This window comes from Erinaceus europaeus, chromosome 6 (assembly GCF_950295315.1).
Source record: "Erinaceus europaeus chromosome 6, mEriEur2.1, whole genome shotgun sequence".
NCBI lineage: Eukaryota > Metazoa > Chordata > Mammalia > Eulipotyphla > Erinaceidae > Erinaceus > Erinaceus europaeus.
Window position 1 is genome coordinate 52,713,222 of NC_080167.1, and position 21,945 is coordinate 52,735,166.

At 44.9% G+C, this 21,945-nt stretch overlaps 1 protein-coding gene across 2 annotated transcripts; it reads left to right on the top strand.

Annotated features, from left to right (window-relative positions):
- The first annotated feature begins 962 nt into the window (after positions 1-962).
- Positions 963-19,760, top strand: MEIG1 (meiosis/spermiogenesis associated 1). Of its 2 annotated transcripts, none has more exons than XM_060192637.1 (3): positions 963-1,082; positions 5,534-5,700; positions 19,442-19,760. In XM_060192637.1, the coding sequence occupies exons 2-3, from the start codon at positions 5,563-5,565 to the stop codon at positions 19,568-19,570; spliced, it is 267 nt and encodes an 88-aa protein (XP_060048620.1). In that variant the 5' UTR covers positions 963-1,082; positions 5,534-5,562; the 3' UTR covers positions 19,571-19,760. The 2 variants fall into 2 exon arrangements, with proteins under 2 accessions (XP_060048620.1, XP_007526155.1); XM_007526093.2 differs by having other exon boundaries at positions 966-1,106.
- The last annotated feature ends 2,185 nt before the right edge of the window (positions 19,761-21,945 follow it).

Consider the following 21,945-nt stretch of genomic DNA (forward strand, 5'->3'; position numbering starts at 1 on the left):
AAAAGATCTGTGTACAAATATGTTCTTGGCAGCACAATTTGTAATAGCCAAACCTGGAAGCAACCCAGGTGTCCAACAACAGATGAGTGGCTGAGCAAGTTGTGGTCTATATACACAATGGAATACTACTCAGCTGTAAAAAATGGTGACTTCACCGTTTTCAGCTGATCTTGAATGGACCTTGAAAAAAATCATGTTGAGTGAAATAAGTCAGAAACAGAAGGATGAATATGGGATGATCTCACTCTCAGGCAGAAGTTGAAAAACAAGACCAGAAAAGAATACACAAGTAGAACCTGAAATGGAATTGGCATATTGCACCAACATAAAAGGCTCTGGTGTGGGTGGGTGGGGAGAATACAGGTCCATGAAGGATGATAAATGACATAGTGGGGGTTGTATTGTTAAATGGGAAACTGGGGAATGTTATGCATGTACAAACTATTGTATTTACTGTTGAATGTAAAACATTAATTCCCCAATAAAGAAATAAATTTAAAAAAAAGATCTATCAGCAGATGACCTCAGTCTTTTTTTTTTAAAAAGAGGTTATTTTTTTAATTATTTATTTTATAGAGACAGCCAAAAATCGAGAGGGAACGGGAGAGACAGAGAGACTACAACACTGCTTCACCACTTGCAAAACTTCCCCTCTACAGGTGGGGACCCGGGGTTCAAATCTGGGTCCTTGCACACTGTAAAATGTGAGCTCAACCAGGTGTGCCACCAACCGGGCCCTAATCAGTCGTTTTTAATCTGCAACAAATGACATCAATTTCTCCTTAGCTCTGTTCAGGGATTCTCAAGGTTGCCTACCAACCTGGTTTTAGCTCAGAGTCGCCACTTGGGGACTTTGACCCGCCCATTGCCCTCCTTGCGCATGTGCACAATGAGGGGTGCGGGCAAGAGCCCCGCGCGGTCCAGTTCTCGAGGCCCCCCGCGTTGCTAGGATACCTGAAGTTCACCATAGTCACGGCTGTTGGCCTCTCACAAAGGGCCCTGAGTAGAGACCATACGCACATCCGCTCTCTCCTGCAAGCTTCCGCAGCGACATTTCCCACCAACCTGGAAGCCAAACGAGGGTAACCACAGGGAGCTGGACCAAGGTGGGAGAGCCAGCACATCACAGAAAGGCCTGAACCTCGGCCCTGTCTCTGCGCCTCCCTGGCCCCGCCCCTGAGGGCCCCGCCCCTAAGCGGCCAGGCCCCGCCCCGGAGGCGCTGACCCGGTCCCTGTGTCTCTGCTCTTGTCTAGAGTGGAAGGGTTTGGGGATTTATCTTACTCGTATCTGTTTTCCCATTGGGTCCTTCGTTTGTGGGGGAGAATTTTCACTTGGTCCCTTCGAATTTCAGAACCTGACTCTCCTGTAGTTTGCCTCGTGGCTTTCTCAACTTCAGGGTTTATAATTCTGGGGGCTCTTTTCCCATTTGATCCCTAGCTTTTCACCATCTCTGCTTGGGGCAGAAGCTTTTATGTTAAGGGCACGGTTGATGGTGAGGGAAGAAACTTGTTAGTTCACTGTGGAGGGCCCCCTAAGGAGTGACTTTTTCTTTTTTCTTTTTTTTAATTTATTAATAAGAAAGAGAGAGAGAAAGAACCAGACATCTTTGGTACATGTGCAGCCGGCATTGAACTCAGGACCTCATACTTGAGAGTCCAACGCTTTTATTTATTTATTTATTTATTTTACCAGAGTACTGCTCAGCTCTGGCGTATGGTGGTGCAGGGGACTGAACCTGGGACTTTGGAGCCTCAGGCATGAGAGTCTTTTTGCATAACCCTTATGCTATCTATGTCCAATGCTTTATCCGCTGCGCCACCTCCCAGACCACAAGGAATGACTTTTTCTGCACAAATACAGATTAGCACATCTGAACCCTGGTTCACAAAAGCGCTATTTGGGTGAACTGAACTAAGGACTTTTAGAGATGGCCTAATGGCACCATTCGCAGTTCAGTAGTGAGGTCACAGGGATGTTAATGGGCTTGCCCCAGATTAATGCTAGCTAAAGGACTCCTACACCACCACCTTATCCTGCCTCATCTAGGAGCAAAACTATAAAATAAGTAGGGTCGGGGGGAGAAGAAATAGAAGATGGATATTAATGTCCTAGGGGTTTGAATACTAATAAGGATAAACACATTTTTCAGAATAAAGTGAGAGGGCTGCTACCTCAACGACATACACTGTCAGATTAAATTAGCTTTTTTTGTATTCATTTATTTATTTTCCCTTTTCGTTGCCCTTGTTTTTTTTTTTTTTAAATTATTGTTGTAGTTATTGTTGATGTCATCGTTGTTGGATAGGACAAAGAAATGGAGAGAGGAGGGGAAGAGAAAGATAGACACCTGCAGACCTACTTCACTGCCTGTGAAGCGACTTCCCTGCAGGTGGGGAGCCAGTGACTCTAACTGGGATCCTTACACCGATCCTTGCGCTGCTCTACCACCTGACTCCCCTAAGTTAGATTTTTTCTTTAATAATTTTTTATTTTCCCTTTTTTTTTTTTTTCCTCCTCCAGGGTTATTGCTGGGCTCGGTGCCTGCACCATGAATCCACCGCTCCTGGAGGCCATTTTTTCCCCCTTTTCTTGCCCTTGTTGTAGCTTCGTTGTGGTTATTATTATTGCCCTTGTTGACGCAATTCGTTGTTGGATAGGACAGAGAGAAATGGAGAGAGGAGGGGAAGACAGAGAGGGGAGAGAAAGACAGACACCTGCAGACCTGTTTCACCGCTTGTGAAGCGACTCCCCTGCAGGTGGGGAACCGGGGGCTCGAACCAGGACCCTTACACCGGTCCTTGTGCTTTACGCAACCTGCCCTTAACCGCTGTGCTACCGCCCGACTCCCCTAAATTAGATTTTTCCACTGGGCTGTTGTGTCCAGCCCACCTAAATTAGATTTTTAAAGATTTTAGATTTGGCAGTTTCATATTGCATTATAAAGTTATATAAGATGTGCATCATTAGAAATGTGTGTATTTGGCAGGTTTTTTAAAATACCCATACAAGCTCTAATATATAATAAAATTAAATTTTGCAATTTTTTTTAGAAAGGCACTGCCTGGGGTGGGTGGGTGGGGAGAATACAGGTCCAGGAAGGATTCAGAGGACCTAGTGGGGTTGTATTGTTATATGGGAAACTGGGGGATGCTATGCATGTACAAACTATTGTACTTACTGTTGAATGTAAAACATTAATTCCCCAATTAAAAAAAAAAAAGAAAAAGAAAGGCACTGCCATTTCCTATTTCTACAGACACAGCTTAGTGGTATAAACATGAAATTATTTTTACACAACTTCACTATAGAAACATTTTTTCAGGGAGTCAGGTTGTAGCGCAGCGGGTTAAGCGCAGGTGACGCAAAGCACAAGGACTGGCATAAGGATCCCAGTTCGAACCCCAGCTCCCCACCTGCAGGGGAGTCCGCTTCACAGGCGGTGAAGCAGGTCTGCAGGTGTCTGTCTTTCTCTCCCCCTCTCTGTCTTCCCCTCCTCTCTCCATTTCTCTCTGTCCTATCCAACAACGACAACAACAATAACAACAATAACTACAACAATAAAACAACAAGGGCAACAAAAGGGAATAAATAAAATAAATATTAAAAAATAATAATAAAAAAGAAACAATTTTTCAAAAGTAATGAATATTACTAACAAAAATTACTGCCAGTGAATTCCCCATATTTACTGAAATCTTTAATCAAGAAGATGTGTTATCATTCCTATTTTAATTTCATTTTGTGTTTTGCATCACCACTCTATATGCTGTAGTAACCAGTAAGGTTCCCTTTCAATCTTTTGGGGAAAAAAAGTTTTACTTTACCTGGTGTGTCTAGAAGTTGTATTTCTATTGTAAAAAAAAATGTATTTCTTGGGCAGGGGTAGATAGCATAATGGTTATGTGAAGAGACTCTCATGCTTGAGGCTTCAAAGTCCCAGGTTCAATCCCCTGCACCACCATAAACAAGCTGAGGGATGTTGGTATGCTTTTTTAAAAAATTTATTTCTTTATTGGGGAATTAATGTTTTACATTCAACAGTAAATACAGTAGTTTGTACATGCATAACATTCCCCAGTTTCCCATTTGAATGTTGGTATGCTTCTAATTCTGCTTCTAAAACCCCTTCTGTTTCATTGGTTTAATCCCCCCTGCTTAACACTGTATTCTATTTACATAACCACTGTTAACTAAGCACCACCCTGCCTGCAAGGGCATTGGTTTAATCCCCACTGGTTCACAATGTCTTTTTGCTCAGGTCCCCTCTCCTAGTACACCCTGATTTCCACCAATCTTTTTTCGCTCCACCCTCTCTACTTCGCATCCTGTGTCCACCCTACTTGGCGAGTATATATAAGGACAGGATTTCGATTAGAGATAGCTTAGATTGCGCTACTTTCCACATGAATAAAGAGATACTGCTTCCCAGCTCAGCCATGAGTCCCTGGTCGTCTGTTTCCGGCTCGCGAAGCTAGCCCGGCATATTTTATAAACATAAACTTTGTTCTAATTCACTATTTGGGATAATAGTCACTTAAGTTAATGATGGATAAATAATTCTAACTGACGTGATGACCTTTTAAAATGTTTATTTACCTAAGCATTGGGGAGATAGCATGGAGGTTATACAAAACAAATTCTTCTTTTTTTGCCTCCAGAGTTATTGTTGGGCCTCAGTGCCTGCACTACAAATTCACTGCTCCTGGAGGCCATTTTTCTTATTTTGTTGCCCTTGTTGTTGCCATTACTGTTATTGTTGCCATTGCTGCTGCTGTTGTTGGATAGGACAGAGAGAATCAAGAAAGGAGGGAAGACAGAGAAGGGGAAAGATACCTGCAGACCTTCTTCACCACCTGTGAATCGACCCCCCGACCCCCCGGCAGGTGGGAAGCAGGAGGCTCAAACTGGGATCCTTATGCCAGTCCTTGCACTTTGTGCCATGTATGTTTAACCCGCTGCACTACCACCTGACCACCCAAATTTTTCTTTTTTAAAAAATTTATTTTTAATAAGAGACTCCATGTTAGTTTTCTGTCATCCATACTGTGCTTTTTAATCTTTATTTATTGGATGGAGACAGACAGAAATAGAAGGAAAGGGAAAGAAAAAGAGAGACACCTGCAGTCCTACCTCACCACTCACAAAGCTTTTCCCTTATAGGTGGGTGTTGGGGTGGGCTTAAACTGTGTCCTTGTGTATGGTGGCATGTGCGTTCAAGGAGGTGCGCCACCACCCAGTCCTGCAAAAGATATTTATTTACTTATTAATATACCAGATTACTGCTTAATGGCTGATGGTGGTGCTGGGGATTGAACCTGGGACTTCTGGTACCTCATGCATGAGTCTTTTTGCATAACCACTGTGCTGTCTCCTTAGCCCTTCTAATGATCATTTTGCCTTATTTTTTAAGTTGATTTTTGAATGAGATTCTGAACTCTCATTTTTGAAAAGTGCTAATTTTGTTCACTCTTCAAGCAACTTTAACATTGTCACTCTTATATGTTCTATTAATGTTGTTTTGACATCTTTCAGAAATAATTGGCATCAAGACCTCTGTAGCCATGGCTAGTTCTGAAGTGAAACCAAAATCAGTAAGTCGGGCCAAAAAATGGTCAGAAGAGATAGAAAATCTGTACCGATTTCAACAAGCAGGCTATCGGGATGAAATTGAATATAAGCAAGTGAAACAAGTTTCTATGGTAAGTTTATATTTTAATTATTTACTAATGAGCAAGAGAGGAAAAGAGACAGAACTAGTGCACATATGCTGACAAACGTGACCTCAGAGTACAAGTCAAGCCCATACTAACACTCAGCCACTACGGGGCCACTAGGTAAGATTTATGCCTCAGCATACCTCAACTCCAAACGACCTAGTCTTCTTCTAGCGTTTGCCCTTCTTCCGTAGCCAGTCAACAGCGTCAGGTTGAGCCTGATGTAAAGTTTCGAGACCGCCTTTGAATCTGGAGAGGTGGCAGTCGTTGACTATGTGGGTCATAGTCTGTCTGGAGCCGCAGGGGCAGTTCGGGTCGTCTCTGGCTCCCCAGCGATGGAACATAGCGGCGCACCGGCCATGGCCTGTTCGATAGCGATTGAGGAGGGCCCAATCATAACGTGCTAGGTCAAAGCCGGGTTGACGCTTGCAGGGGTCTGTGATGAGGTGTTTGTTCTTTACCTCAGCTGACTGCCAACTCTGTTTCCAAGAGTCTGGAACAGAGAAGTTCAGTGTAGGCGTAGGGGACCAGATTGGATGACGAGACGTCAAGCGTTGGACAGGGTGAGCGAAGATATCCGCGTATATTGGCAGGTCTGGTCGAGCGTAGACGTGGGAAATGAACTTAGATGATGCTGCATCCCGACGAATATCTGGCAGGGCGATGTTGCTAAGAACTGGCAGCCATGGAACCGGGGTGGAACGGATGGTTCCAGAAATTATCCTCATGGAGGAATATAATTTGGAATCGACCAAGTGGACATGGGGGCTACGGAACCATACTGGGGCACAGTATTCTGCAGTGGAATAGCATAATGCCAGAGATGATGATCATAGTGTGGAAGCACTCGCGCCCCATGAGGAGCTGGCCAGTCTTGCAATGATGTTATTCCTCGCGCCCACCTTTGCTGCAGTTTTTATGAGATGTTTGTGAAATGACAGAGTGCGATCGAGAGTAACACCAAGATAGACTGGCTGGGCTTCATGCCGGATTCTCGTATCGCCAAGCTGCACATTAAGCTCACGCGAGGCCGAGGCATGGTGTAGATGGAAAACAGATGATACCGTTTTTGCAGTGCTAGGGATTAGTCGCCATTTTTCACAGTAATCAGATATCAGAGACATGTCTTTTGTGAGTGTTTCCTCGAGGATGTCGAACTTGGATGCCTGAGTTGCACAGCAGATGTCATCGGCGTAGATGAACTTCCTTGAAGAAGTTTCTTGGAGGTCATTGATGTAAATATTAAATAGCGTAGGAGCCAGAACAGAGCCCTGGAGGAGGCCACTTGAGACAAGTCTCCATCTGCTAGACTTGTCACCCAGATGCACCCGGAATCTTCTGTTTTGGAGAAGAAACGATATAGTGTTGGCCACCCATGGAGACAGGCATCTTGAGATCTTGACTAGGAGACCTAATAAAGATACTGAAATAGCACAGAGTCAAGAGAATTCTAACCTATTCTTTGATTTTACTGATAGGAGAAGGAGGCCCAGAAGATGATTTTCAGCCAGACTAGGGGATGTACGTCAACACAGAAAGAAAAATATACTATATGTTTTTACTGAGCAACTGTGCTGTGCTAAATGCATCTTTTTTTTTCTTTGCCTCCAGGATTATCTCTGGAACTGGGTGCCTGCACCACGAATCCACTGCTCGTGGCAGCCATTTTTGTTTCAATTTTGTTATTATTGTTTTTATTGTTGCCATTATTGATTTTTTTATTGGATAGGACAGAAAGAAATCGAGAGAGGAGGGGAAGATGGAAAGGGGGAGAGATAAATACCTGCAGACCTGCTTTACCTCTTGTGAAGCAACCTCCCTGCAGGTGAGGAGCCGGGGGGCTGGAACCGGGATCTTTACACCCTGGGATCTTTACACTGGTCATTATACTTAGTGCCATATGAGCTTAACCCGGTGCGCTACCTACTGCTCAGCCCCCCTAAACACATCTTCTATCGTAGACCATAAAAGAATCTTCTTTCCTTCGTGTAGTTGTGAAATTGCTTTTTCAGTTTACTCTATATCTACTACTTATTTTAACATACATCATAAAGGGGTTTAATTATGTTTATCAGGTAACCAAAAACAACTATTAGAAAATTCCTCCTTGGGAGTTGGGCAGTAGCGCAGCAGGTTAAGCGCATGTGGCGCGAAGTGCAAAGACCGGCGTAAGGATGCCGGTTTGAGCCCCCTGCTCCCTACGTGCAGGGGGGCCGCTTCACAAGCAGTGAGGCAGGTCTGCAGGTGTCTATCTTTCTCTCCCCGTCTTCCCTTCCTTTCTTCATTTCTCTCTGTCCTATCTAACAACAACAACATCAATAACAACAATAACTACAACAATAATAAAAAAACAAGGGCAATAAAAGGGAAAATAAATATAAAAAAAGAAAATTCCTCCTTACTTTGGTATATACACTCAGGTTTGTTTGGTTTTGAGAGGCTAAAGATGGAGTAGCTTTACAAAGACTAGATCAAATCCATACATTGGCATCAATATATAATATAATTTTTTGAAATTCATTTCTTCTACTTAGAGACTAGGAAACTAAGTTCCTAAGACTATTAAACAATATGATATAAAATTTACTGATGAGTTTTTGATTGTGAGGTTGGGATTAACACAGAATGGTTTTGCTTATTTTAATTTTTTAAAAAATAATATCTATGGGGGAGTTGGGTGGTGGAACAGTGGCTTAAGTGCAGGTGGCACAAAGTCCAAGGACCAGTGTAAAGATCCCAGTTCAAGCCCCCAGCTTCCCACCTGCAGGGGAGTCACTTCACAGGCGGTGAAGCAGGTCTGCAAGTGTCTATCTTTCTCTCCCTGTCTTCCCCTCCTCTCTCCATTTCTCTCTGTCCTATCCAACAACGATGACATCAGTAACAACAACAATAACTACAACAATAAAACAACAAGGGCAACAAAAGGGAAAATAAATAAATATTTTTTAAAAAGGGAGAAGTGAAATACAGTAATAATATCTATGAGAGAGAAAGAACCAGAGTATCACTCTGGTACAGGTGGTGCCAGGGACTGAGCTGGGGATCTCATGCACATGCATCCAACACTTTATCCACTGGGCCATCTCCTGAGCTACAATTTTTACATTTTTAATTACTTTATACTATGAGCTCACTATTTTTCTTTTTGTAATTAATTTTATTTATTATTAGATACAGAAATTAAGAGGGGAGGAGGAGGTAGAAGAGTCAGCCACCTGCAGCCCTACTTGAGTTGTGAAGCTTTCCTCCTACAGGTGGGGACCAGAGGCTTGAACCTGGGTCTTGTGCACTGTAATGTGTGCATTTAACCAGGTGCACCACCACCTTGAGCTCACTATTTTTCAAAAACTAATGAGTATGTGGCATTCTACTCATTGTCCCCTATTTATATACTTTTAAAAGAAGAAAAGAAAGAAAGAAGGCAACACAGATCTATAATGTAATAAAGCCTTTAGTTTAACGGGCACTAATTTAGCAAACGTTACTAAGGTAAGGGAACAATGCAGCTAATCAATGAAGATTTTATGACTGGTTTTTTAAAGGTTTTTCTTTTTCTCTTTTCTTTAATTTTTAATAGCTTTATTTATCAGATAGAGACAGAAATTGAGAGGGAGGGGTGACAGAGAGACAGACATCTGCAGCACAGCTTCACCACTTGCAAAGCTTTCTCCCTGCAGGTGGGGACCGGGGGCTCCAACCTGGGTCCTTGCGCATTGTAACATGTGCGCTCCAACCACATGTGCCACCACCCAGCCCCTCCCCCCCCCTTTTTTAACCAGAATACCACTCAACTCTGGCTTCTGGTGGGGGATTGAATCTGGGGCTTTGGAGCCTCAGGCATGAAGATCTCTCTGCATAACCATTGTGCTATCACCCACTGTGATTTTTTTTTAAAGATTTATTGAGAGAGAAAAAGGGTATGGGGTGGGGGGAGAGAGAGAGGGAGGACAAACCAGAGCATCATTCTGGCACATGTGATTCAGGAGAATGAGCTGTGAATGCTGTTCAGAATACAACTTCCCACCTCCCCCTTAAGAGACTCAGGATCATAGAGACAATCAGCATTGATAGCCTATTGCTCCAGTGAGATAAGGGGAGATTAGAGGATAAGGAGAGACTAGAGGTAAGGGGAGCTGGGGGCAAAAACCAGAATCCTTAAGCCTGTCCTTTCTGCCATGTGCACTTAACCCGCTGCACTACCGCCCAACTCCCCACCCCCCTTTTTAAGATTCATCTATTTGGGAGTAGGGAGAGAGAGGAGTAGAGCACCACTCTGGCACATGTGATGCCAAGGATGGAACACTGGACATTACACTTGAGAATCAAACACTTATCCACTGTGCCGCCTCCCAAGCCACAAGTTAGGGATTTTTTTTTTTTAATAAAAAGGAAGCACTGACAAAACCATAGGATAAGAGGGGTACAATTCCACACAATTCCTACCACCAGAACTCCGTATCCCACCCCCTCCCTTGATAGCTTTCCTATTCTTTAACCCTCTGGGAGTATGGATCCAAGGTCATTGTGGGATGCAGAGGATGGCATCTCTAATTGCTTCCCCGTTGAACATGGGTGTTGAAAGGTCAATCCATACTCCCAGACTGCCTCTCTCTTTCCCTAGTTGGGTGGGGTTCTGGGGAATAGGGGCTCCAGGACATATTGATGGGGTTGTCCGTCTAGAGAAGTCTGGCTGGCATCATGCTAGCAGCTGGAACCTGGTCGTTGAAAAAAGAGTTAACATACAAAGCCAAACAAGTTGTTGACGAGTCATGAACCTAAAGGCTGGAGTAGCGCAGATGAAGAGTTGGGGGGGGGCAGTTCTCCGTTCATAGATAGCTAGTAGGCATATTTTAGTTATATTCCAAAGGACCTGTGGCTATACTAGTTCTTCCCCCCCACCCCCCCAGCCTGAAATCTGATATGCAGGTGGATCCTAGTTATTGTCTGGGAAGATGATGTCATGGCTGGAAAAAGGAACAGAAAGCTGGATATCAGGAAAGAGAGTAGCTCCCAAATAGGAGAAAGGTGTATTAATATTGTTGACTATAAACACCATCGAGTTGATCTGATCTGGGGCCCATATTCAGCTTAGGAGCCTATGTGACCTCTGCATCCCTGTAGATCTGAGCTCACATTCTGTGGTCATGAGTAGGAACATTCCAAGCTGCCCCAATATCAGGACCCATCTTCCTCAGGTGTAGCATAGAGTATGCTGTCCATCCTCCATGGACCATTCTCTACCGTTGTTGATCCAAGTTGAGGGCAAGGTCCTATGGGGGCCCACAGAGGGGTCTGTTTTGTTGTTCCTGATGGAAATGACCAGTAACAATGGAGAGAGGGATTTATTTGAGGTGTAGGCCCATCATGTCTGTTTGGGAATCTCAGGACTCCCTGAATAGGGCCTTACTAGTTAGGGAATCTTAAAGGCTCTTGGCTTCACTGTAAAATGACCATGGAAGTGCCTGCTTCAGAAAACTGCCCTAAGAGTTAGATGAGAATTGGACAGTAACCATCTTTTGAGTGAATAGACAGTGTGTACTGAATAACAGCTTTTATTCTTATTATCTTGGAATAGAAGACTGAAAAGGGCAAGAACAAAAATTCTGTGCAAATCCAAATAAAGGTGCCTTAAGCTGGGAGTATGGATCAACCTGCCAATACCCATGTTCAGCAGAGAAACAATTATAGAAGCCAAACCTTCCACCTTCTGCACCCCATAATGACCCTGGTTTCATGTTCCCAGAGGGATAAAGAATAGGAAAGCTTCCACTGGAGGGAGTGGGATATGGAACTCCGGTGGTGGGAAATGTGTGGAATTTTTATGGTTTTGTTGATATTTTCTTTTCTTTTTTTTTTTTTTAAGAAAGGTGACTTAAGAAAAAGAAATAGCTCAGCTGGTGGAGTGCAGGACTTGTATGCCTGATGCTCCCAGTTTCATTCCAGGTGTAACATGGACCAGAGTGATGCTCTTGCTTCTCTTGTTCTCTGTCATGTGAAACTATTTCATATGAAATAAATCTTAAAAAAAAATTTAAGAAACTTTTTTAAAAAAAGCACAAGGAGGACATGGGAGTACCATGAATGGCATCAAACATTTTATAAACAGTGGAGAGGCACTGGTTGTTGTTAAAATTCGTCAGGCTCTTGCCGGCCGGTTTAGCTTCACGGGCAGGTAACAGAGACGCAGAGACAATGGCTGGGCAGGGCAGCTGTATTTCTTTATTCAGGAACAACGATTCACAAACTAAGACAAACTAATCACCAAACAGAACTCTGCTGTCTCTTTGCGGCGGCACAAGCACTCCCTCTTACTCTGTAACTTGGGAACTCTCCAACTCTGGAACTCTGGAACTCTCATACTGGGGAACCCTCTCAAACTCTGGCACTCTTGAACTCAGGAACCCTCTCTCGGGGTTCCTTGGGGCAGGGCCAAGCAGGCCCGCAATTAACAGGACTGATCCAATTCTCTTGGCGGGGAAGAACTACCCAATGTAAAGCATACAACAATTCCCCCTTTTCTTTTAACTAAATGGCTACAGTATCAAGGGTGCGGGGTGAACAGAAACCTATATCGTACAGGCATTTTTTAAAAAAGAAACTGGCACAAACTAAACTTTATCAGCTTAAAAAAAACATTTCTTGCCTCTGGGGGGCGTACTTTTTTCGACGGGCATTTGTATGGGGGCGGGGAACTGCCTAGAGTCCCACAGGCAGCTGGCTGCAACTTACTTACTATGAAACAAAACTTGTTATTAGCATATCTACTGCACGATCTAACGTTTCTAATAGAGAAGGAATTTGAGACTTTTACATATCAACAACGGCTTTTAACCTTTTGTTACACCCATTCAAGATGGAGACACACCCTAGGTGTGGGCCGGAGAGGAAACCTCAGGCATGAGAATAATTAGCATAGCCATTGTGCGATCTACCATTTCTAATAGAGAAGGTAATGGAGAGTTTTACATATCAACAAGTCTATTTAACCTTTTGTTTAGACTAACTTAGTTAAAATATATTGATTGTTAACTAATTTTTACCTTAGACTTTAAATGTAAGTTAATTTTATCTTTATGAGAATTACATTGAAAACCTTTTTCATTTAACTTTGACTAGTAAGAATTTAGCCTTAAAGCTACTGTTTACCAAACTTTAAACATACACATAAACATGGTCATTAATACACAAGGAGAGAAACCTTTGTTACGAAGACATGTCATTTTAAACACTAATTTAAATCTGTACTGTCTTAGTTGTTGGGGGGGGGGGGGTTCACCATCCGGAGGTGGCTTCCCGCGCAGCTTCACTTTTAGGAATTGCAGGTTGCGATCTCTGCACAAATCTCTGCATACTCCAGCTTGTCTGCCTTCAGACCAGACCGGCGGCTGGAGATCTCGTGTGCCCAGTTTCGGCAGGGAGCCCGGGGGTCTGGGAGGCCCGGGATGGTTCCAGAATTCATAGAAAGAGGGCAGGCAGGCCATCTTTGTAGAAGGCGTGAGCCTAGGTGCCCAGGGGGTGGCGGCCATGATAGGCCGCTGCGGCCCTGCCCCATGGCCCTGCCATGTCTGCTGCCCTGTTCGCAGTGGCCGAGCAGCGTGGAGGGATCACGAGTCCAGTGCCCTGCACCATGCGGTGGAGAGCCGGCTCCTGTGGGCTGGCCTCGGGCTCTTGCGTGTTGGCCTCGGGCTCCAGGGGCTCTTGTGTGCTGGCGTCGGCCTCCTGCGGGCTGCGGGCGCGGTGCGCGGGGTCGTCTGGGCGCAGCCGGCTGGCTGGCTGTTTAACCAGGTGGAAACGGCAGCTCCGCACCTCGCCTCCCGCCCGCTGGCTATTCCCGCTGGCTGTTCTGAGTTCGCCCGAGCGAGTGGAAACCACAGAGTGGTCCAGAGATAAATGTTCCAGAAACAGCAAAACAGTCTTGTGAAGAAAGAGCAGAGGCCTTTGGAGATCTCTTCACAAGCAGAAGAGAAGGCCATAGTGCATAGGTAGCCAAATTGTCTTTACTTATCTGAGAGATGCGCAGGTCAGGTCCACGTGGGCGCCATTTGTTGTTATGCTTTACATTGGTTTGTTCTAGCACTCCCCCGCCAAGAGAATTGGATCAGTCCAGTTAATTTCGCGGGCCCGCTTGTCCCCGCCCCAAGGAACCCCGAGAGAGGGTTCCTGAGTTCAAGAGTGCCAGAGTTTGAGAGGGTTCCCCAGTACGAGAGTTCCAGAGTTCCAGAGTTGGAGAGTTCCCGAGTTACAGAGTAAGAGGGAGTGCTTGTGCCGCCGCAAAGAGACAGCAGAGTTCTGTTTGGTGATTAGTTTGTTTTAGTTTGTGAATCGTTGTTCCTGAATAAAGAAATACAGCTGCCCTGCCCAGCCATTTTCTCCGCGTCTCTGTTACCTGCCCGTGAAGCTAACCCAGCCAGCTAGAGCCTCCGAAAAATTTTAACAACAAATGGCGCCCACGTGGACCTGACCTGCACATCTCTCAGATAAGTAAAGACAATTTGGCTACCTATGCACGATGGCCTTCTCTTCTGCTTGTGAAGAGATCTCCAAAGGCCTCTGCTCTTTCTTCACAAGACTGTTTTGCTGTTTCTGGAACATTTATCTCTGGACCACTCTGTGGTTTCCACTCGCTCGGGCGAACTCAGAACAGCCAGCGGGAATAGCCAGCGGGCGGGAGGCGAGGCGCGGAGCTGCCGTTTCCACCTGGTTAAACAGCCAGCCAGCTGGCTGCACCCAGACGACCCCGCGTACCGCGCCCGCAGCCCCGCAGCCCCGCAGCCCGCAGGAGGCCGACGCCAGCACACAAGAGCCCCTGGAGCCCGAGGCCAACACGCAAGAGCCCAAGGCCAGCCCACAGGAGCTGGCTCTCCACCGCATGGCGCAGGGCACTGGACTCGTGATCCCTCTACGCTGCTCGGCCACTGCGAACAGGGCAGCAGACATGGCAGGGCCATGGGGCAGGGCCGCAGCGGCCTATCATGGCCGCCACCCCTGGGCACCTAGGCTCACGCCTTCTACAAAGATGGCCTGCCTGCCCTCTTTCTATGAATTCTGGAACCATCCCGGGCCTCCCAGACCCCCGGGCTCCCTGCCGAAACTGGGCACACGAGATCTCCAGCCGCCGGTCTGGTCTGAAGGCAGACAAGCTGGAGTATGCAGAGATTTGTGCAGAGATCGCAACCTGCAATTCCTAAAAGTGAAGCTGCGCGGGAAGCCACCTCCGGATGGTGAACCCCCCCCCCCAACAACTAAGACAGTACAGATTTAAATTAGTGTTTAAAATGACATGTCTTCGTAACAAAGGTTTCTCTCCTTGTGTATTAATGACCATGTTTATGTGTATGTTTAAAGTTTGGTAAACAGTAGCTTTAAGGCTAAATTCTTACTAGTCAAAGTTAAATGAAAAAGGTTTTCAATGTAATTCTCATAAAGATAAAATTAACTTACATTTAAAGTCTAAGGTAAAAATTAGTTAACAATCAATATATTTTAACTAAGTTAGTCTAAACAAAAGGTTAAATAGACTTGTTGATATGTAAAACTCTCCATTACCTTCTCTATTAGAAATGGTAGATCGCACAATGGCTATGCTAATTATTCTCATGCCTGAGGTTTCCTCTCCGGCCCACACCTAGGGTGTGTCTCCATCTTGAATGGGTGTAACAAAAGGTTAAAAGCCGTTGTTGATATGTAAAAGTCTCAAATTCCTTCTCTATTAGAAACGTTAGATCGTGCAGTAGATATGCTAATAACAAGTTTTGTTTCATAGTAAGTAAGTTGCAGCCAGCTGCCTGTGGGACTCTAGGCAGTTCCCCGCCCCCATACAAATGCCCGTCGAAAAAAGTACGCCCCCCAGAGGCAAGAAATGTTTTTTTTAAGCTGATAAAGTTTAGTTTGTGCCAGTTTCTTTTTTAAAAAATGCCTGTACGATATAGGTTTCTGTTCACCCCGCACCCTTGATACTGTAGCCATTTAGTTAAAAGGGGGAATTGTTGTATGCTTTACATTGGGTAGTTCTTCCCCGCCAAGAGAATTGGATCAGTCCTGTTAATTTCGCGGGCCTGCTTGGCCCCGCCCTAAGGAACCCCGAGAGAGGGTTCCTGAGTCCAAGAGTTCCTGAGTTCCTGAGTTCGAAAGTTTCAGAGTTACAGAGTAAGGGACAGTTCCACAGTGGAAGAGTTTCAGAGGGTTCCCCAGTACGAGAGTTCCAGAGTCCCAGAGTTGGAGAGTTCCCGAGTTACAGAAAATACAGCTTCCCTGCCCAGCCGTTGTCTCCGCATCTCTGTTACCCGCCGCCGTGAAGCTAGACCCGCCCGGCAAGAGCCTTCCAAAAATTTTAACAACAACTGGTGTCACTTCTTTTTCTCTCTATTTCTCTATCTGAAGCCAGAGAGAGGAGCTGGGGAGGAGAACCCTTCTGGAGCAAAAGTTAAATAAGTAAAAAGAGAGAAAGTTGGTGCTTAGGGATATAGCTCACTGGGTAGAACTCATACCTTATCATGCACATGCTCAGGTTTGAGGTCCATCACAAGAGAGTTCTACAGCACCGGGGGAAGTTCTAATGCTATGGCACGCTCTACCTTTCTTTCTTTCTCAAGCAAAAACAATGGAGAAAGTTGCTTAGGCAAAAGGAAATTGCACATGCAATTTACACATCTCGAGCTGGGGAGAAAAGCAACACAGAAATTTAGGGAGAGAGAAAATAGGGGACAAGCCCTGAATGTCGCTCTGTTCAGGGGCATCTGCAGTGACCTTCTAGGCTGGACAGGATATAACTGTAAGGTTGCCTCTGTCACCACTGTCAGCCAGCCTGATGATGCAGTGTCCTCGGGGGTGGAGCCAAGCTCTTTGTCCTTTCAAGGCAGAGGGTCACTGAGGAGTTCCTGTCCCCAGTTAGGTCAAAGAGGTTTGAGAGCCACTCCACTCCACTGTATTCTTAAGGAACCCAGGTTCCCAACATGCCATGGCAAGTGAAGAAGCAGAGAGCGGGAGGGTGAGAAATTATATCCAAGTCACAACAACTATATAAGAATCGTGTAAACAACCATTTCCTTAATATGTTTTTTAATTAAAACCTTATTAGTACTTAATAATTAATTAATTTATGGGGAAGATAGGAGGAGAGAGAAAGAACCAGACATCACTCTGGCACATGTGATGCTGGGGATCGAACTCAGGACCTCATGCTTGAGAGTCCAAAGCTTTATCACTGCACGACCTCCTGGACCACCCCTAATATTTTTTTATAAAGATTTTATTTGTTAATGAGGAAGGGAGAGGGAGAGAGAGAGAGAGGAAACCAGACATCACTCTGGTACATGAGCTGCTGGGGATTGAACTCAGGACCTCATGCTTGAGTCTGATATCCACTGCGCCACCTCCTGGACCACACCCTAATATGTTTTTTAAAAAGCAAAAGACAGTAGCCAGGCAGTAGCACAGTGAGTTAAGCACCTGTGGTGCAAAGCACAAGGACTGTCATAAAAATCCCGGTTCAAGCCCCCGGCTCCCCACCTGCAGGTGGGAGTCGCTTCACAAGCGGTGAAGCAGGAATGCAGGTGTCTATCTCTCCCTCTCTCTGTCTTCCCCTCCTTTCTCCATTTCTTAGTCCTATCCAACAACGACAGCATCAATAACAACAAGAATAATAACTAAAACAATAAAACAAGGGCAACAAAAGGGAATAAATTTTTTTTAAAAAAAAAAGTAAAAAACACATGATATAGCAAAGAAAGATTTAAAAAAAAAACAATTAAAAAAGAAAAGATTGGGCTGGTGAAACAGCCCTCTCTGAAAGAAAGCAAAAGGTCTAGTGTTTGATGAGCCCAGAACCACTGCAAATGCATGTAGACTGAGCCTATCCAGTGACTGGGGACATTCTGCAGACACAACTGTTGCTCCTTCACTGAATGAGGCGGAGCTGGGGACCCTCGTAAACCAAAGAGGACCTCTGCTGGTGCCAAGAGAAGTAGAGCTGCGAGGCAGTCTTAAAGCACTTCCTATCCATGAGAGCCATGGAAAGCAGGCTTGAGCTAAATAAGTGAGCCTGGAGACAGGAGTATGTTAGAGACCTGTCAAAGTTGATCAGATGTGCTGCTTCATTATTTGGCTAACTCCTAAATAAAGGAGAAAATGAAGAAAATGAAAAATGTGTAGTCCTCAGGAAACCAAGGAGGTGCCGGCCTTCATATTCATAGTGTTGAGAGCTGTGATTGAGGATCAGCAGTAGCAAATGCCAAGAGCCACCTGTCTTGCTGGTGCTGCAGATAGGGGCTTCACTCTCTTGCACCTGAAACTCGAATAGCAGGCTTTTGAATATTTCCTAAAGGTTATAAGAAACAGCCTCTGCAACAGCAGAAATGCATCTGATTAAGAAAGCTCAGAGTAACCTGGAGAGGGAGGGAAGGTGGCCAACCCCTGAGGGAAGCAGACCAAAATAACATACCTGCACCTGTGGGACAGGTTGAAGGGGAAAGGTGATAAAAGTCTATTAGAGTGGAGGGTAGATAGCATAATGGTTATGCAAACAGACTCTCATGCCTGAGGCTCTAAAGTCCCAGGTTCAATCCCCCGCACCACCATAAGCCAGAGCTGAACAGTGCTCTGGTAAAAAAAAAAAAAAAAAAAAAAAAAAAGCCTGCTAGACAACAATTGAGTTTAAAGGTGAATTTGTAATAGGGGTGTGAAGAAACACCCACACCTACCTTCAGACAGCTTGATCCCAGTGGCTTCCTTCAGTCACTCTCAAGACATGTGAAAGTAGAGATTGAGCCCAGACCTGCTTTCCTCTTGGGATTGTCTTTTGTTTTATTTCTTAATGCCAGGATAATAAACTAAGGATCCTCATGCATGCTTGAGATCACTTAGCAAACCACCACCACCACCCCCCAGGCCTTGTTTGTTTCTGTGTTCTTGGAGATAAAGAGGAGAGAGAAAGTTCAGAGTTCACTTGGTGCTGTCCTTGATGGTCCCACATACTGGGGATTGAACCCAGGCCCTTGAACATGGTAACGCATGTGCTTTACTTGGTGTGCTATATACTGACCATAAGTCTTTTTAGAAATTTGGAAGTTCACAACAATCACTTGTGAACACAGGAATAAGATTTAGATGGTTTTTTGAATGTTTTCTCTACCTTGGATTCTGAGTACAAACTGAAATACAGAAATTGGAGTCCATAGAGAAGCACTGGAGATGGGGTGATAGCTCACTGTGTCTTGCCAAGTGAAGCCTAGGTTTGAGCCCTGGCACCACACAGGAGGTGCTGTGGTACCAGAGGAGGCTCCAGTACTGTTGTATCCCTTTCCCCTCTTTTTAAAAAGATTTTATTTATTTATTAATGAGAAAGATAGGAGGAGAGAGAGAAAGAACCAGACATCGCTCTGGTACATGTGCTGCCGGGGATTGAACTCAGAACCTCATGCTTGAGAGTCCGATACCTTATCCACTGCGCCACATCCCGGGCCACCCTTTCCCCTATCTTACTTCCTCTCTATACATATAAATGAAGAGCCCAGAGAAGTGAAATTATGCAGGACCCTAGCTCTGGAAAAAGAAAATTTTAGAATCACCCACCAAGTTAGTTCAACACAATAAGTAGTAACTGCAGATATGTTTGGGTGTAATGTGATTCTAAGAGCCCAACTATTTTAAATGTTGTACTTAATTCTTCCCCCATACATGGCACTTTTAACTACTTGATAGACTATTTGTATTCTGACTGTTGACACAGGTAGATCGATGGCCAGAAACTGGATACGTGAAGAAACTTCAGCGAAGGGACAATACCTTCTATTACTACAACAAACAGAGGGAGTGTGATGACAAGGAAGTGCACAAAGTGAAAATCTACGCGTACTAGACTTTCATCCCTGTGTCTCACCACCTCTCTCACTCACACACTGCTTTCTTCTCCATCATGTCACTGGCAATTGGTGAAAGAATTGGACATGCAGACTTCAATCAGAATCTTTGGAAATGCAAAAGCCACAAAACTTGGTCTCTGTTAATCATCCTGTTCAGTTCTAAATACAGCTGCATTAAAGTTGCAACCACCTTGGTCCTATTCTTTCTAATTTTCAAAGATGTATTTATTTCCTGACAGAACCAGAACATCACTCTGATGTAGACCATGCCTAGGACTGAACGGGACTTCATGCTTACAAGTCTAGAGCCCTACCACTGCACCACCTCCTGGGCTGCTATTCTTCCTGGGTTGACTTTGCTAAAATAGCCATTATGGAACAGAGAGGGGAAGAGAGCCACTGAAGAAGCCACTGCAGTGATTACACTAGCTATGTCTGTTAGCCATTTGCCCCTGTACGATGTCACCTTATGAGACCATCACTGCCAAACCCTAGGGCTGCATTTTGTGACCTGTGGGCTTTCTCGTCTCTGAACCCTTTGCCTCTTTTTTTTTTCCTTTATTGGAGAATTAGTTTTACAGTCAACAGTGAAATACAATAGTTTGTACATACATAACATTTCTTGGTTTTCCATATAACAATACAGCCCCCACTAGGTCCTCTGTCATCTTTTCCTAGGACCTGTACCCTCCCCCCTACCCACTCCAGAGTCTTTTACTTTGCTGCAATAAGACAACTCCTGTCCAAGTTTTACTTACTGTTTTCCCTTCTGATCTTGTTTGTCAACTTCTATGAGTGAGATCATCCCATATTCATCCTTTTGTTTCTGACATCTCACTTAACATGATTTCTTCAAGCTCCATCCAAGATGGGGTAAAGAAGGTGAAGTCACCATCTTTAATAGCTGAGTAGTATTCCATTGTGTATACAGACCACAGCTTCTCAGTCACTCATCTGTTGTTCGGACACCTGGCTTGCTTCCAAGTTTTGGCTACTACAAATTGTGCTGCTATAAACATAGGTATACACAGATCTTTTTGGATGGGTGTGTTGGGTTCCTTAGGCTATATCCCCAGGAGAGGAATTGCAGGATCATAGGGTAGATCTATTTCTAGCCTTCTGAGAGTTCCCTTTGCCTCTTATGGAAATGCCAAGTGTTGATGGTCCCATGGAGCAGCCATCAATCAGTGACTAATAAGGAAGCAGTATGTATCTTTTTTAAATTGAACTCAGGGCCTAAAAGTATACAGAAAACCACTGAGTGTATCAGTTTAAAAAAGATTCTGGGGGGAGTCGGGCGGTGGCGCAGTGGGTTAAGCGCACGTGGCGCAAAGCGCGCAGGGACCGGCGTAAGGACCCCGGTTCGAGCCCCCGGCTCCCCACCTGCAGGGGAGTCGCTTCATGGGCAGTGAAGCAGGTCTGCAGGTGTCTATCTTTCTCTCCCCTCTCTCTCTGTCTTCCCCTCCTCTCTCCATTTCTCTCTGTCCTATCCAACAACAAAGCAACGTCAACAATGGCAATAATAACTGCAACGAGGCTGCAACAACTAGGGCAAAAAAAGGGGAAAAAATGGCCTCCAGGAGCGGTGGATTCATGGTGCAGGCACCGAGCCCAGCAATAACCCTGGAGGGAAAAAAAAAAAGATTCTGGGGGACCAAGCAGTGGTACATCTGGTTGAGTACACACATTACTGTGCAAGGACCTGGGTTCAAAACTCCACTCCCACCTGTGGCAGTAGGGGAAGCTTCACAAGTGGTGATGCAGGTTTCTCTCTCTTCTCTTCCTCTCTGACTCCCTCTCTTCTCTCAATTTCTCTCTATTCTATCTAATAAAGGAACAAAAAAAAAGGAAAAATGGATGGCAGGAGCTGTGGATTCACTGTGCAAGCACTGAGCCCCAGTGATAATCCTGGTGGCAAAAAATAAGTGTAAATATAAAAGTATAAAGGATTCTATATACAAGCTCAAGGCTTTGTGCAAGCAAGATACTGAGCAGCCTCTCTGGGTTGGTTCTGGCTATTTCACAGAGAGGGAGAGACAGACACATCACTGCACTGTTCCACCACCTATGCAGCTCCTCAGTGCCACAGTGGTGCTCCCCTGTGGGGCTTGAACCTAGGCCTTCACCCACAGCAAGCTGTGTAGTCTATTGCCTGTGTTATCACTGACCCCTTACATCATTCTTAAAGTCACATCCAAAATCTTTCAAACTGCTTGCTTACAAGGTGGTGCCAACCAAGATAAGAAAATATGACTCTGTGTTCTACTGGAAAATGTCTCCTTTCTCCTTGCTGGCTGCTGTGAGGAGTGAAGCAGACTTGGGGGGGGGGGAGGGAAGCATATTCACAGGAAGGGAGGATAGAGCATCAAGT